The sequence below is a fragment of the Megalops cyprinoides genome, chromosome 3 (genome assembly GCF_013368585.1).
Source record: "Megalops cyprinoides isolate fMegCyp1 chromosome 3, fMegCyp1.pri, whole genome shotgun sequence".
Taxonomy (NCBI): domain Eukaryota; kingdom Metazoa; phylum Chordata; class Actinopteri; order Elopiformes; family Megalopidae; genus Megalops; species Megalops cyprinoides.
Genome location: NC_050585.1, coordinates 12,298,765 through 12,312,486, shown reverse-complemented (window position 1 = coordinate 12,312,486; position 13,722 = coordinate 12,298,765). Strand labels below are relative to the sequence as shown.

At 42.9% G+C, this 13,722-nt stretch overlaps 1 protein-coding gene across 1 annotated transcript; it reads right to left on the bottom strand.

The window, feature by feature from the left end:
• Positions 1-4,406: 4,406 nt before the first annotated feature.
• Positions 4,407-13,392, bottom strand: gusb (glucuronidase, beta). The gene is made up of 12 exons (XM_036525825.1): positions 13,125-13,392; positions 11,731-11,916; positions 10,590-10,771; positions 10,189-10,331; positions 9,777-9,964; positions 9,425-9,577; positions 8,986-9,164; positions 8,337-8,483; positions 7,519-7,603; positions 6,804-6,980; positions 6,272-6,407; positions 4,407-5,095 (listed from the first exon to the last, which is right to left on the bottom strand). The coding sequence occupies exons 1-12, from the start codon at positions 13,338-13,340 to the stop codon at positions 4,947-4,949; spliced, it is 1,941 nt and encodes a 646-aa protein (XP_036381718.1). The 5' UTR covers positions 13,341-13,392; the 3' UTR covers positions 4,407-4,946.
• Positions 13,393-13,722: the final 330 nt, after the last annotated feature.

The window sequence follows — 13,722 nt, the reverse complement described above, 5'->3', positions numbered from 1 at the left end:
TAATTCACAAATGTGATTCCATGAAAAGAAATCAAATGGAATAAAACCATAAAAAACATTTTTTATGTTTACATAAAGTTTTGAGGAGGACCACTAATAGAAAATATGTGAGAATGTGTATTTTTTGCAATTCTGTAAATAGCTGCTTAGCAATATTCCAAGCTAAATTGTGTTTTAGTCTTTGACACACAGACTTAAACAATACACTGATTTAAGTCCTCATCTGGGTGAATATTACCAGAATGTATTTGCAGTTGGTGTGCAGCCACCATGATTTCTGCAATCAAAGCAAGGAAATGCGGCGGGCTATTTTCAGTTCTACTGGTGATTGATGCTCACTGACCAATCTCAACAGTCCTCAGAAGTCAAAGGGGTGAAAAAAAACCCCTTGTTTCAGTCCTCCCTCAGTCTTTAAAGCTGGTCTTGCTCAGATGCACTTCCAGAATGGCACCTTTCTTTCGAAATAAATGGGTCAAGCATCCCTGGCACCACACTTGGAGAGTAACGCATAGATATTTACGTGCCTAAGACACAAGTAAAGTATTTTGGCTGGGCTTGTGTAGTCAAATGATCACTTTCACCTAAATAGTGGTAGTTACACAGCTGTTTTTTTTTTTTTTTAAATAGTTTTTCTTCAGAGGTCATAGCATGCGAGGGCGAATGCGTGGCCTCCGTGGCGATGTTAACGGTAGAATTACTGGAATGAAGTAAACGGTCATTTTCACAGTATTCCACTCAGGCAGTCAAATGGCTTGTGAAATATTAAGACTAGGCAAAAAAATAAAATCAGAGTTCACTTTTTAAAAACATTGTTGCAGTGATTCCATTGTGTGTGTGTGTGTGCTTGACACGCTTGTTCAGTGTTAAGTCTTACACATTCTGTAACTTATTTGTGTGCAAGTTACCTAGCTTATGGGGCAGAGCCAGAGCCCAATGGGGATTTAAACCCATAATGCTTTTGTGCAGAGCCCACTGCTCTATCCACTACTCTGTATTGCTGCCCACATGTATAATAGCCCAAGCTTACATGACTGTCCATAATAAGTAAAAATGGGCTGGTGAGTCAACCCCACAGCCTAACAAAAGGTTTTGAAATGGTTTACTTCTTGATGAAGGAAAGTTCAGTGGAGGCTTTTTTTTGTCTGTTTCTGTCTGTGTGTATGTACTCTCCCTCATTGGGCAAGGCAATATCTCAAGAGGCTGAAGTAGATGTATGCTGTTGACAGAAAGGCAGACAGTAGTTTTCTGGTACTGTTTAAATGAAAAATCAGACATGGTAAAACTGGCTTCTCAAATGCTAGTTTTCCATGCATCAGTTGAAGAAGAGCCGTTCCTCTGCGATTGTAATAAAGTTGCAGGCGTTTGCTTCATCAAGCGATGTGAATATTATGATCAGGTTATATTTAATCATAAACAATCTATTACAAGCTCAGACTGAGTGTTAGGCCTGTATGGTGAGGCAACGTGTGTATTTGTCTTCTCTGTGTCCTACTTTCCTGCCCTTATAGTTCAGTTCCCTGGGAGTCTGTAAACTGTATCAGAATTTCATTTAGGAAATAAATCTCTCAGCGCATAGGGCTAGCAAGTTTAAAATCCAGCTGCATCATGGTGTAGATCAGAAATTCCCAGACCTACTTCAGGATCACTCTCCACTAAAAGGGGGGATCCCCACACACTTCATCCATGCCATGGAAATGGGACATAGCATTCCTGAACAGAACACCTTCTATAGGTCTCTGTAATCAAAAAAAATAAAATGTAGATGGTCTGTGTTAAAAAAAATGGAAAAACCATAAGATAAAGAGATGGTGGTTCTTGTTAGCTGGTTGCCAACATCACTTTCCTGAGTATGATGATGCCCAATCTATTTGTGCCATTTTTTTTAAATTTGCAGAGCAGCCATCAAACTGTTAGCAAGAACACCGGTGGCAGCTACATTTGTCTCATTTAAGATGGTGTTGTAATTAAAGGATGTAACCCTCTGTAAGTTTAAGTCAGTGGTAAAAATGTTAATGTCAATACAAGGTTACTGTTTTATGTGATGTGGTGCTTTATTGGGCACTCTGCAGAAAGGGAGATGTGTAATGGTGGGAGAGAGTACAAAATTTTGTGGAATCATGTTCATTTTTAAGCAAACAACCCGAAATGTACAACCAGTTGTCTGTAGAAATCACCAGAAATAAAGACATTGTCAGAGCGGCTTTTTAAATAGGTTTTGGTTTAGCCAGAAGTGAACACAGTTTACGGCAAGTGCTTTCCTCATGGGCAGTATCACTTCAGATTGAGCCCCTGGTCTCTGACTTGTAATACCACAGAATGTGCCTTCTGCTCCAGCACTGGGCCTTGAGCAGTTCTAAGCCAGAGTAGGTCCTTGTGAGGCGTAAAATGAGAGTGGGCACTGCTGCTTGCCTTTTTATGGTACATTCAGATTATCAGAAATCCCTCAGATTTCCAGTTTGCTTTTATGGATGTTGTGATAGAGCCAGCCATCAAAACTGTCTTTCAACGGTTGCTTCTGCAGTTTTCCCATTTGGTTTACTCTGTAGCATTGTAATTTTTTTTTTTTTTTTTTGCTTTTAGAGTTAGCAACCTCATTTTTTCTTCGAATATTTTGTCAAACTGCAAGAATGTTAAAAACTGACCTTTTGTCGTCTGTGGCTAGTAAACAGTTTTTATTTCTCTGCTAATGTTATAAAAAGGGGCTTTGTTTTTGTTAAATTACTATGCCCTTCAGCTGTGTAGACTTAACACTATAGGTTATTTTAGTAAGGAATGAACAGGACTGGAGGTCGGGTATTCCATGTGTCAGCGTCAATTTTATTTTTAATCTATTTTTGTGGAGGAGAACTGTTTTTAGGTTTGCTTCTGTATTTGCCAAATATGTTGTTTAAAATGCTGTATTTTCTTACATGGAAAAAGTGTTACATGAAGGGTAGGATGACACAAACATGAGAAGCAATCGATTAAATCCACCATTAGACTCTGTATATGAAAAGTGTTGCGTGTGATGACACTGCAGTGAACATTGAAGTCGTGTCATTGTCGTGTGGAAATGGTCTACCATTAAAACATTCCCTCTAAATCCACCCTCTTTTGTTTATCCCTGACTATCTTTACTGTCTGGAATTACTGTTTCTTGAAATTGACTGTTAAGGTTACGGTTTTGGCCAAGTCTCAAACTGCCTGATAACACCAGTGCAAATACAGTAGACAATTGTAGCACTGTTTTAAACCGTTTTAAAATCATTCACTTGTGGGGTATGTAGTCCTATTGTAGTATGCGAACTACAATACAGATGGAGTTGTCTTGGCTGTGCTATTTTGTCATGCAATACTGATCACAACTTTTCTGAGTATTTTTATATAGGGGGGTTAAAATAACCTTGAATTATAAACCCACATACACATGACAGCTGCATAGAAAGGTCTTTTATTGATTAAATCCTATTAAATTTCAGTAGGTACATACTTCAGTTGTATGATGCAAGCTTCTTTCAACAAGTTGGAAAAAAATCCCACCATCATATACTCATATGTTCAAAAATAAAGCACAATTCTTTTCACCAGTGTCTGAAAATACTGGCATACGCAGGTAATTGAGACAGACCTCTTGTATTGCCTTCCATGTTTGGTGATAAATACCTATGTGATGAAAACGTAAATGGAAGACTTCAGGAACACACTGGAACAACTCTGACAAGAACTACGAAACCCTGTCCAATAACAGCGGGAATGTTATGCGAGTGACGTTATACTGTGCTTAAATAGCCACTCAGTCTCTCACTACAGCACAGCTTAAAACGACAAACATGACCTGTCATTTCCAGGTGTTCCTGTGATCTTCAACAAAAATGGATTCGCAGTTGCTCTGTCGAAGGTCTGATGATTCATAATGGAAGCATCAAGGATTCATATACTGTACATACAAGGAATTTGTTTTCAATGCAGCTGTGATTTTTCAGGATAAATACACTGCAGATTATCAACATCACAGGGATGGAACAATGTCAAAAATGTGCAGACATTCTTCAATCCAGTTGCAGAAGGTAGAAGTAGAGTTTTTCATCCTAGGACTTCTGAGAGATAAGTCGGGTGAAGGAACACTTACAGAGTGATTATACTTCAGGTTTTTTAAATTACTGCAAATGGATTTCAATAGCAAAATGACTGGTTGTTTTTATTTGTGCTGTATGTCAAATGGTTTGATATAGACAGCTTCACAAAACATTCAACATATGCCCAACCGTTTCATATGTTACACAGAAGAAATGCAACTGAATGCTGGAACCTACGATGGGAGTGGTACAGAAGAACTGCTCAGAAGTATTCCATGCAAAAAGCGCTTCCCACATTTCTTGTAAGCCGTACTTCAGGAACTGGAATCTTAGGAATTGTCAGGAATCTTAACCTGACACGATAAGATGGCTCCATGCAAAGAACGAGGGGGTGGTGTTAAAATTTTGGCAGGTGGCCACGGAAGAGCTTATCAAAGTTGAAGTGCTCTGACGCTGCAATGAGAAGACTGCTGGGGCAGCAGAATCACCAGTGACCCTTGTGAGATACGCAAGAACGATATGAGGTAGACACTCCGTTCAACCTGTCTGTCAGCCCCTTAGACATGTGCCCTGTCGACAGTAATGCTGGAGGAAGCAGTATTTGTTTATCTGCATAAAAGTTAAAAAAAGTGAATCATGCTATCTGTACAGACAGGTACAACTAATAAAACCGTCGATTCACATTCAAGCGAAACATCCCTGAATAATTTCTTTTTAAAAACCTGACCCCAGGATAATATGAGAGGCCGCAGCTGAATCGATTGAAAAATGGGGTACTGCATTCTGGCAGAGACAAGGCACTGTGTGAAAGAACTACCCGCGTGCCGGTGTGTCCACGTTAACCTCCGGCTCCTGCGACAGCGAGGGACCCGCGGCAGCCAGCTGTCGGCCTCACAGACAGGGGTACCTGGCCCAGGTGGGGAGCAGGCCCGTTTGGTTGGCCAGCCTCCAGTACCTCTCCCTCAGGATGAACGCCCCCGCTTTGGGCTGCCGCTGGCGGCTGAAGATGCCCTTCTTGTTCCCCACGACGCGAGTGATGGCTGCAAGTCAAAGAGTCAGACATGTTAGTGAAGCTCAGGGGTTTGGAGCTAGGAGACAGTGCAGCTCCCAGATGGCTCACTGAAGCGGGGGGACTCGGGGGGGGGGGGGGGGGGGGGGGGGGCACAGAGCCTCGTTACTGGCTTTCTTTTCATGGCCTCGCGCTCCTTCATGCTTCGTCAGAATGCGTCTCGGTCTCACTCGGGGAGGAGCGTGGGGGCAACTGTTTGGGCTGTCACTATGGCGTCCTGGTATGGTAATTCGTGGAATATGAATGCGTGTCTTGCATGGCAGCAGGGAGCCGTCACACGCCCAGCGTGTAATTATGAACTCTCCCGCTGCGCCACCTGTGTCCCTGCCGAACAGGGCCAACGCTGTGACACAGCAAGCTTTAAATACCAGAACGCAACCGCACAATGCTTCGCTCTGGGAACGCCCCGCATGAAGGGACGCGCTGCGTGCAGAAATATCAGTAATACCCTTTTTATTATATGGGATTTGTATGCGTAAGAACATAATCACACTCAAACAGGCGTGGCTGTGGTGACTGTGGGTGTGCTTCCAATAAGTATGCTTTTTTCCCCCCTTGAAAACCTGTTTGGAATGGCCAGTTTGTACATTAGGCTTGTCTCTCAATGTCACAATGCATTCTTACATGAGGTGAATGCAATCTCCTGATATACCTGCATGCAGCCAACAGATATTTTTCACACAACTCTTGCAGTGCAGCAGACTGGAGTGGGAGGGCCAACTGGAGGGTAGGTGTTATGTCATGAGGTCATCTGAAAAACTTGCAGGCACCTGGCTAACCTCATTCCATGGTGGAACGAAGAAGTTTTGTGCCACCGTGGGCTCGCAGTCATTGTCATCAGATGACAGCTGGTTTCAAAATTGAGCCATAGGGCTCAGCCTGCACCCAAGACCAGAGCCTTGCAGAATGAACCACATGGGAGACCTGAATGAAAATTTCTAAAACAGACATTTTTATAATCTGAGAAAGAGGTGAAGTACTAATGAAGACCCATGGGTTGTTTGGGTTCAACTGGTTAGAAATAAATGCAGCTATTGTTGAGTGATTATACTTTTATTTATACTGTGATACATTTCGTTTTGTTTCACCATTAAATTAATGAGGTCATCTCTTGCAACTTCAAAATGAAGGTTTTCGCATTTCTTACTTTGTGCTGTCATAAAATCTGCAAAGTTCCAGATGAGCTCGCCGATGACGTAATCTTTCCGCTTCTCGTCGAAGACGTCATGGTAATTCTGCAGGACGATTTTCTGGTACTCCTCTGTGAACATCATGGGAGGGTCCTGCCACCAACAGGACATCATCACTTACGGCTTTCCTGTTAAACTTTGTGTGTGTGTGTGTCCGTGTCCGTGCGCGCGCGCGTGTGTGTGTCTATCTGTCTGTCTCTGTCTGTCTGTCTGTCTGTCTGTCTGTGTGTGTGCATGTGCTTTGAGCACCTGACCCTTTGAACTGGTGTGTGTGTGTGTGTGTGTGTGTGTGTATGTGTGTGTATGTGTGCGCGTGCGTGTATGTGTGCGCGTGCGCGCGTGTGTGTGTGGATGTGTGTATGTGTGCGTGTGCGTGTATGTGTGCGCGTGCGCGTGCGTGTATGTGTGCGCGTGTGTGTGTGTGTGTGTGTGTGTGTGTGTACGGACAGACACATGTGAAGCAGCACTCCTGGGTTTGCAGGCACTCACAGTGTGCAGGCCCGGCACCACGTCGGCCCCGTACTCGCTCTGAATGATGGGCTTCTGGTACTTCTTGTACCAGTTCTCAAACTGTGTCCTCAGCTGGATGGGGATGACCTCCAGGTGTCCAGGGTCATGGTACCACGAGAAGTAGCTGTTCACGCAAATGACGTCCACATATGGAGCCTTGCATGCAAATACCAGACATTCTCAGTAAAGACAGAGCGACACAGCTATGGTTGCATGAGAGCTATGGAACTGTCAGATGCTGTATTACAAATATGGGAGTACAAAGTTGGAACTGTTTAATTTGACATCTCTTTCACCTCTAAACGAAATACACAAAGTGTAATAAAGGCAAAGTCAGTACTTCTATGCACCGTACCAACAATTCATACTACTACAAGTACTGACTTTGTGACTTCTACTGACTTCGATGAAGTTAACTAACGCAGCACAGGATGGTAGTTAGTCGGCAGTGCAATCTCACACACTTGTACAGACCGGATCAGGGAGCTGGAATTGGGGCGTTGGAATGCTGTCCAAAATAGTTCTTTTCTTTCAGTTACAAACGTTTCTGAATGAGTCACAAAGAGATTTTTGTGCTCAGTCGAAAGAGGTGATTAAAATTTTCCACAGCAACAGGACCTGCAGTTTACCAGCCAGCATGTGGTACATTGCACACAGAGGGGTAACACACTTGAAGCAAACCAGTCACACTCACCCCTTTATCCCTGGCAAAGTTGCTGTCTGTAATGAAGGTGACAGGGCGAGAGGGGTCCAGTGACTTGGTATGTGATATCAATGTCCTAAAAAGACATGATATTTGTTTTTTTTTTTCTTCAAAAAAGAGAACACTAAACTTGAACCAAACTGAGCACCAAAGCTCTCTGAAATTTACATAAGGATCAAAAGGAAAGCTCAGAGGTTCTTGTTGGATAACACTTCCTGATAAAGCAGAATGGATTCTTTTTTGAGCACACTACATGATAGATTGTCTGTTGAGTTTGGAACAGCACTCATGTGTTTGAGATTCTACATTTACTGTACGTATCTGACATGACGGAATTCTAAAAGGTGGAGACATTCACTGGTGGCATTGTTACTCCCCTTCTGAGGTATGTGTTTCAGGCTACACCTGTTCTGTCATTCTCAACGAGCGCTTTCAGGTACTCCTCAGACAGCATTCCTTTATGACATGCTCAAACTACACACCTACACCCCATATCGCCACAATCAACAGCACAGCAGCTTTCAAAAAGAAAAGCGTGTATTTAAAATGCATCAGAGCAAACGAAGCTGGATTCTGGGCTAGGTAGCTGGTTCACTGTATGCTACAATTCACACCTTAGTGTATATGAGACAACTACATGGCAGTTTGTAATGCAGTGTGGCAAATATTAAACATAAAAAGCTAAAGACATCACGGAGGAAAAGGAACATTGCAAAACATTTATATGTTAAAGTGATTTTGAGGGAAATGACAAAACAGTATATTAATTTAACACATAAGTGCAAGGTGACGCTGAGGTGTTCTCTTACTTAAAGTAGGCGCCAGCAGGGGGCATCTCAGCAGCCGGTTCATTGGCCACAGACCACATGACCACAGAGGCGTGGTTCTTGTCCCTTCTCACCAGCTCCTCCATAACCACCAGGTGGTGAGCGAGAGACGCATTTCCGAAACTGCGGCTGAGGAATCACACGCAAAAACACAAAATGATCAGTCTCATGTCAGACGAACACATGATCAATACTAATAATATAGATAATAATAACAATAACCTCAGAGATTATACAAGTGGTTATTGGAACTCAAACACTTGAGTGCTTAACAAAAATTTTGAGAAGATAACCCACCTAGGAACAGCACACATTTTGCAGAGGGTGCTCTCCATTACATAAAAGTCAACCTATCGTTTGGCACCCAAGGACCATGGTTCTACAGATGCATTACAAGATGCAAGAAAGAAATTTTACAATAATAATAGTGACATCTTGTGACAAGAAGACCAGACTAAGGTACAGATAAGAGATTTCTGCATTTCAATCTGAAATGATTAAAAAATAATGCTTCAAACTCTTCAGCGTTCATTGACGGGGCCAACAGAGGTGGAAAATTAGATTCGCAGTTCTCACTGGCGCAGTAAGTGGCAGTGTAAGTGGAGGCGGAGGCGCTGAGAGCGGCCCTCACATGTCTTTGATGCCCACGCCCGGACACTCGTCTATGACCACGATGCCGTGGCGGTCGCACAGCTGCAGGATCTCCTCCGCGTAGGGGTAGTGGCTGGTGCGGAACGAGTTGGCCCCCAGCCACTTCAGCAGGTTGAAGTCCTTCACGATAAGGGCCCAGTCCAGGCCCTTCCCTCGGATCTGTGCCACATGACGCAAGCCACACACTTTCACAGGCATCATATTCAAGTTTATATCATGGGGACCGAAAACCTGCCCAATTAATTTTATTGATTTATAGAACACTTTTTATCAGCAGTGCTAAGTTAATGCATTTTAGGTTACTGAGAGGGACAGAGTGCAAAGCTGAAGTACACTGGAAATTCACTGTAAGTAAACAGCAGCAGCAACAGTCAGGCCAGACTCAAAGTGGGTTTCTGCTGCCACCTGGTGGAGCTTACATCAGAGTCCTCGTGCTTGTTCACTCCATGGAAGTAGAAGGGCCTGTTGTTGATTAGGAACTGCGTATTGGTGACCTGTACTGTGCGGATTCCCACTGGCAGCGTGTAGAAATCCTCATACTGAGCACTGCCATTCTCTCCTTTCATGTGCACCTGAAACACAGAAGCACATCTCTCCAAATCCTTTGCTGCTGTGATTCATGGACCAGGAATTGCAGCCACACCCAAAGGTTCTGTGACAGATTTTTTTTTTTTTTTAGAAATTCTGGAATGGTATCTGAAAACATGTATTAAATTTTGTGACAAATATAAAACTTATTAAAGTAGACAAAAAGTGAAAATACAGGCATACCTCCAAAGAGTACAAGTATCCAGGGTTTTCATGCATCAGGTAAGGCCACCAGAGGTTGACATCCACAACTTTCAGAATCCCAGAAGGTCCATCTGAGGTAGCCACACATCGACCGTCCTTATCTGACAGCATCACCTTCACTGTGGGGTTCTGGCTGCCCAGGACAGACACCTGGTAGTTTACTACACCTGGGAAAGGACCCACCAACATTCACATTCACTCTCACGTAAACTAGACATCAACAGCAAATACTATCTGAATAGAGGAAAACAAGTTCTACAAAGTGCATCTACAGAGCCAGAATTTTTACAAGCACTTGCTTCTTATTCAGTTTGCTTTGTAACATTTCAGAAAGTACTGTGTGAATTAGAAGTACTACCAGTATATAAGTATTAGGGGTATGCCTACTCACCTATATTGTCTGCAAAGCTAGTTCCCACTGTGATGTCATCAATGTACGCCTTGGGAGTTGTGTATAGTAACACAGGACGATGTATTCCCGCATAGTTAAAGAAATCAAAGTTTGTGTTCTGCACAAAATATCCAGCTGGGTACCTGTTCAATGGCAGAAAAAACACGTCAAAAGATCATATACATTCTCCTTTTCATTCAAAACAACAGGGATTTGCCTCACCATGAACTCACTGCGCACACACATCTGTAATCATATGTGTTGCTTGATTATTAACATGACCAGATTCAGCAGCCTGTCCTGCCCACATTTCAAAAAGCAGGGGATTAAAGAGGACCACGTCGCCAAAGCAGCCAAGCTACCGTGCATATTGGACTGCTGGTCCAATTAGCTGTGCTTACTTTGTAGGGTCGTTCATGTACTGGATGGTCCCTGGGGGCAGGGTCTGGAGGGTAAGGGTGTTGTTGACTGCAATGGTGATCCTACAGGATATGCTGGGGCCAGATCGGATCACGCTGCTGATATCAGCCTCAAAGGGAAGGTGACCCCCCTCGTGTTCCGTAACCTGCACTCCATTCACCCACTGTCCAGTTCAGACAGGAAAGAAGGGGAACAGTCACAGCCAGGATGTGTCAGCATTGTGTTACACTGACTCACAGGCCGGTGCTGACACATGGTCACATTCATAGAATGACTGGAAATAAAAAGGCTTAGGAAAATGAATCCTTTTCATTTACAATTGTACATTACATTCACACTTTCTTTTGCTGGGGCGTAATGTTCTCATTTACTAAATGTAGAATAACATAAAAAGTGTATTTTTCCAATGTTGCAAGAGACAGATAACATGCCCAATGGTTCAATTGCACAAAATTGCACCATTCAGCTAAAGAGCTAACTGACATTTCACAATTTCTCTGGTGTGCACCAGGCAAGAGGTTCATACACTCTGAAAAAAAAAAGAAGTTTTTTTCTACCAGCAATGTTTGTAATTGATCCTATCAAGGCTTTGCAAACAGCAGGTGGTCAATCATTTATGCTATATGGGCAAACTCGAATCCTGATCCTTCCAAGGACGAGTGATCACACAGAAGTGCCAAACAACATATTTTCAAAGACAGTCCAGTCTGTCTGTCTAGTCTGAGACTGTCCTAGTTCAGAAAGCTTGGTACTGTGCACAGAAAAGCTAACTGGGATATACCTTCTGCCTAGCTGACCCCCAAAACCCATTTCATCAGTGGAAGCCCTTACTGGGAAGGACTGAGGACACACCTTTTTTTTTTTTTTTTACAATTGTGTTGCATTTTACTTGGGCAATTTCGCCATGGTGTAATTGTGTGGAAATTACTGTGAAAATGTAAGTCGCCTAATTTTCATCACTATTAATGTTTTTTTTATTTTCTTATTATTTATCAATCTGTGTGTTGATATCATATAGTGAAGTTTGAAAATTTAAATAACAGTAACTATCCTCACACCTGACTACAGGGAAGGAGCATTTTGGTTAAGGAAACAGAGATGGAGGGAGGGCGTTATACTCACTACAATGGAGTAGTAGTGTGCACTTCCCACCCTCAGCACTATCCTCAGTCCCTTGTCAGACACCCAGCGTCCTGGGACCAGCACCTCCCGCTCATACCACACCCAGCCAATGAAGTCCCTCAGCCGTCGCTCCTGAGTGATGTCATTGAAGCTGGCAGGCACAGGCATGTCTATCACTGGACCTGTCTGCACACAACAGTCACAGGGAAATGTGAGAACAAAACAGGTTTATGTGGGGGGGTGGGAGGGGGTTCTAATTGAGAACTAATTTACACAACTGGAGCTAATCACAGGAGCAATTTAAACCAATAAAGAATTTTTTTTCTGATTAACTGAGCACCCAACGGACTGAATACAAAAGAGTACACATTACGTCACGGGAAGGACTTGCAAGCAACAAAGTAATTTGGCCAACTCCCAGAAAAATGTTTCTATACGCTGCGTACAAGATAGGTCAAAAAGTCTCAAATCTCCAACCTAAATTGTTTTGTGAACACCAAAGTATAAACTTTGGATGTTGAGGCTTGGAAGTACACCGTGAATTGTCTGGAAATAATACAATGCATTTTATTTATATATACTTTTTTAAACACAGAGAAAGAAAACAGCAGGAGGTGTTTACATCAAGTGTTTTGCTTTATTCAAAGGACAAAACATTATCCCTGAAGTGTTCAAACAACTCGCTTCCCTTTCATATCCGAAAATGACGTCATTAACCCTTTCGGTATTTGTTCGGCCTTATCTATTCCCTCGAGTGGCACAGGTAGAACAGGAAGGAAGATCTGTTTCCTCTTTACTCCCTGTGCAGAGTTCCTATGATTCCAAAAGCTGGTGAGGCAGCAAAAAAAAAAGTTAGCTAGCTCTGCAAGCTGGGAACTGGGCTGACTTGTATGCACGCAGACAAAGGGATTGGGCCAAAATGAATGAACAACATGCACTGGATATTAACACTGCGTTTTAGGTGGGTGGAACCTAAAACGTAGGCTATGTGAATTATCCTGCACTTAAATACTTGATCATACAACGCACTGCATGAAATAAATACCGTTAACTTATGAATGCTAGCATGCTATCAAGCCAAATATTAGCAGATAGCTAACCACATACTAACGATGCTTAAACGGCTGCGCTAGATTGACTAGTTATGAAGAACATCATTACGACCACAGATAGCTAAAACGTTCTATTAATATCACTACTACTATTGTCTCCAGACAACATGTAATTTACCCAGGGTCTATTAACCCATCTAGCTGGCTTAGTGACTTCGTTAATAAGATGAAATAGTTCATGGCTAGCCAAGCAGATAGACAGCTAAAGCATTAAAACGCACTCTCAGTACGGCAACATCTATTTCTTCTATCGATAGTAGCACTTTCTTGTTAGCTTATTACCTCTGCCAAGGGACTCTTGAACCATGCCTTTTCAAAGCCCAAGTTCCTGTTCCGTGAAAAATCGGCCCTGAAGCTCCACAGCCCATTCAGTTCTTTTATTTCCCGAGACAATGATTCTCTGGGATAGAGCATTCCGCCGTCTAATGCCCGACAGGCATCCCATAGTGCAGAAATGCAAAGCAAACTGGCGACGGCCGTCTTTCTCCTTCGCTCCATGGCTGCACTATTTGCAAATCCCGCAAACCTCCTGCCAGCCTGTGAACTTGGAGCGTCACATGACAACCCGGGCAGCCAAGATCACATGAGCGAGAAGTGTGGCGTCACTCAGCAAGGCTGCTTTGTATCGCGCGGTACTGTACTACAGCGTGTAGTAAACGAATTGTTTACGACTTTGCGTCATTTTACTATTTCTTTGCAACTACATTAGCTAAAAGCTATCGCATAAAAAAAGCTGCTCAGAAGACAGACTAAATCTATTGAACAGGTGGCAGGGAATTCAGCAAAAGGGCCGCAAATTTAAGGAGTCATCGTTGTGCGCTTGAATGTGAGACTATAGTAATAATAACAAAGTTAGGTAGTTGGCTGGATGTACTGCTTT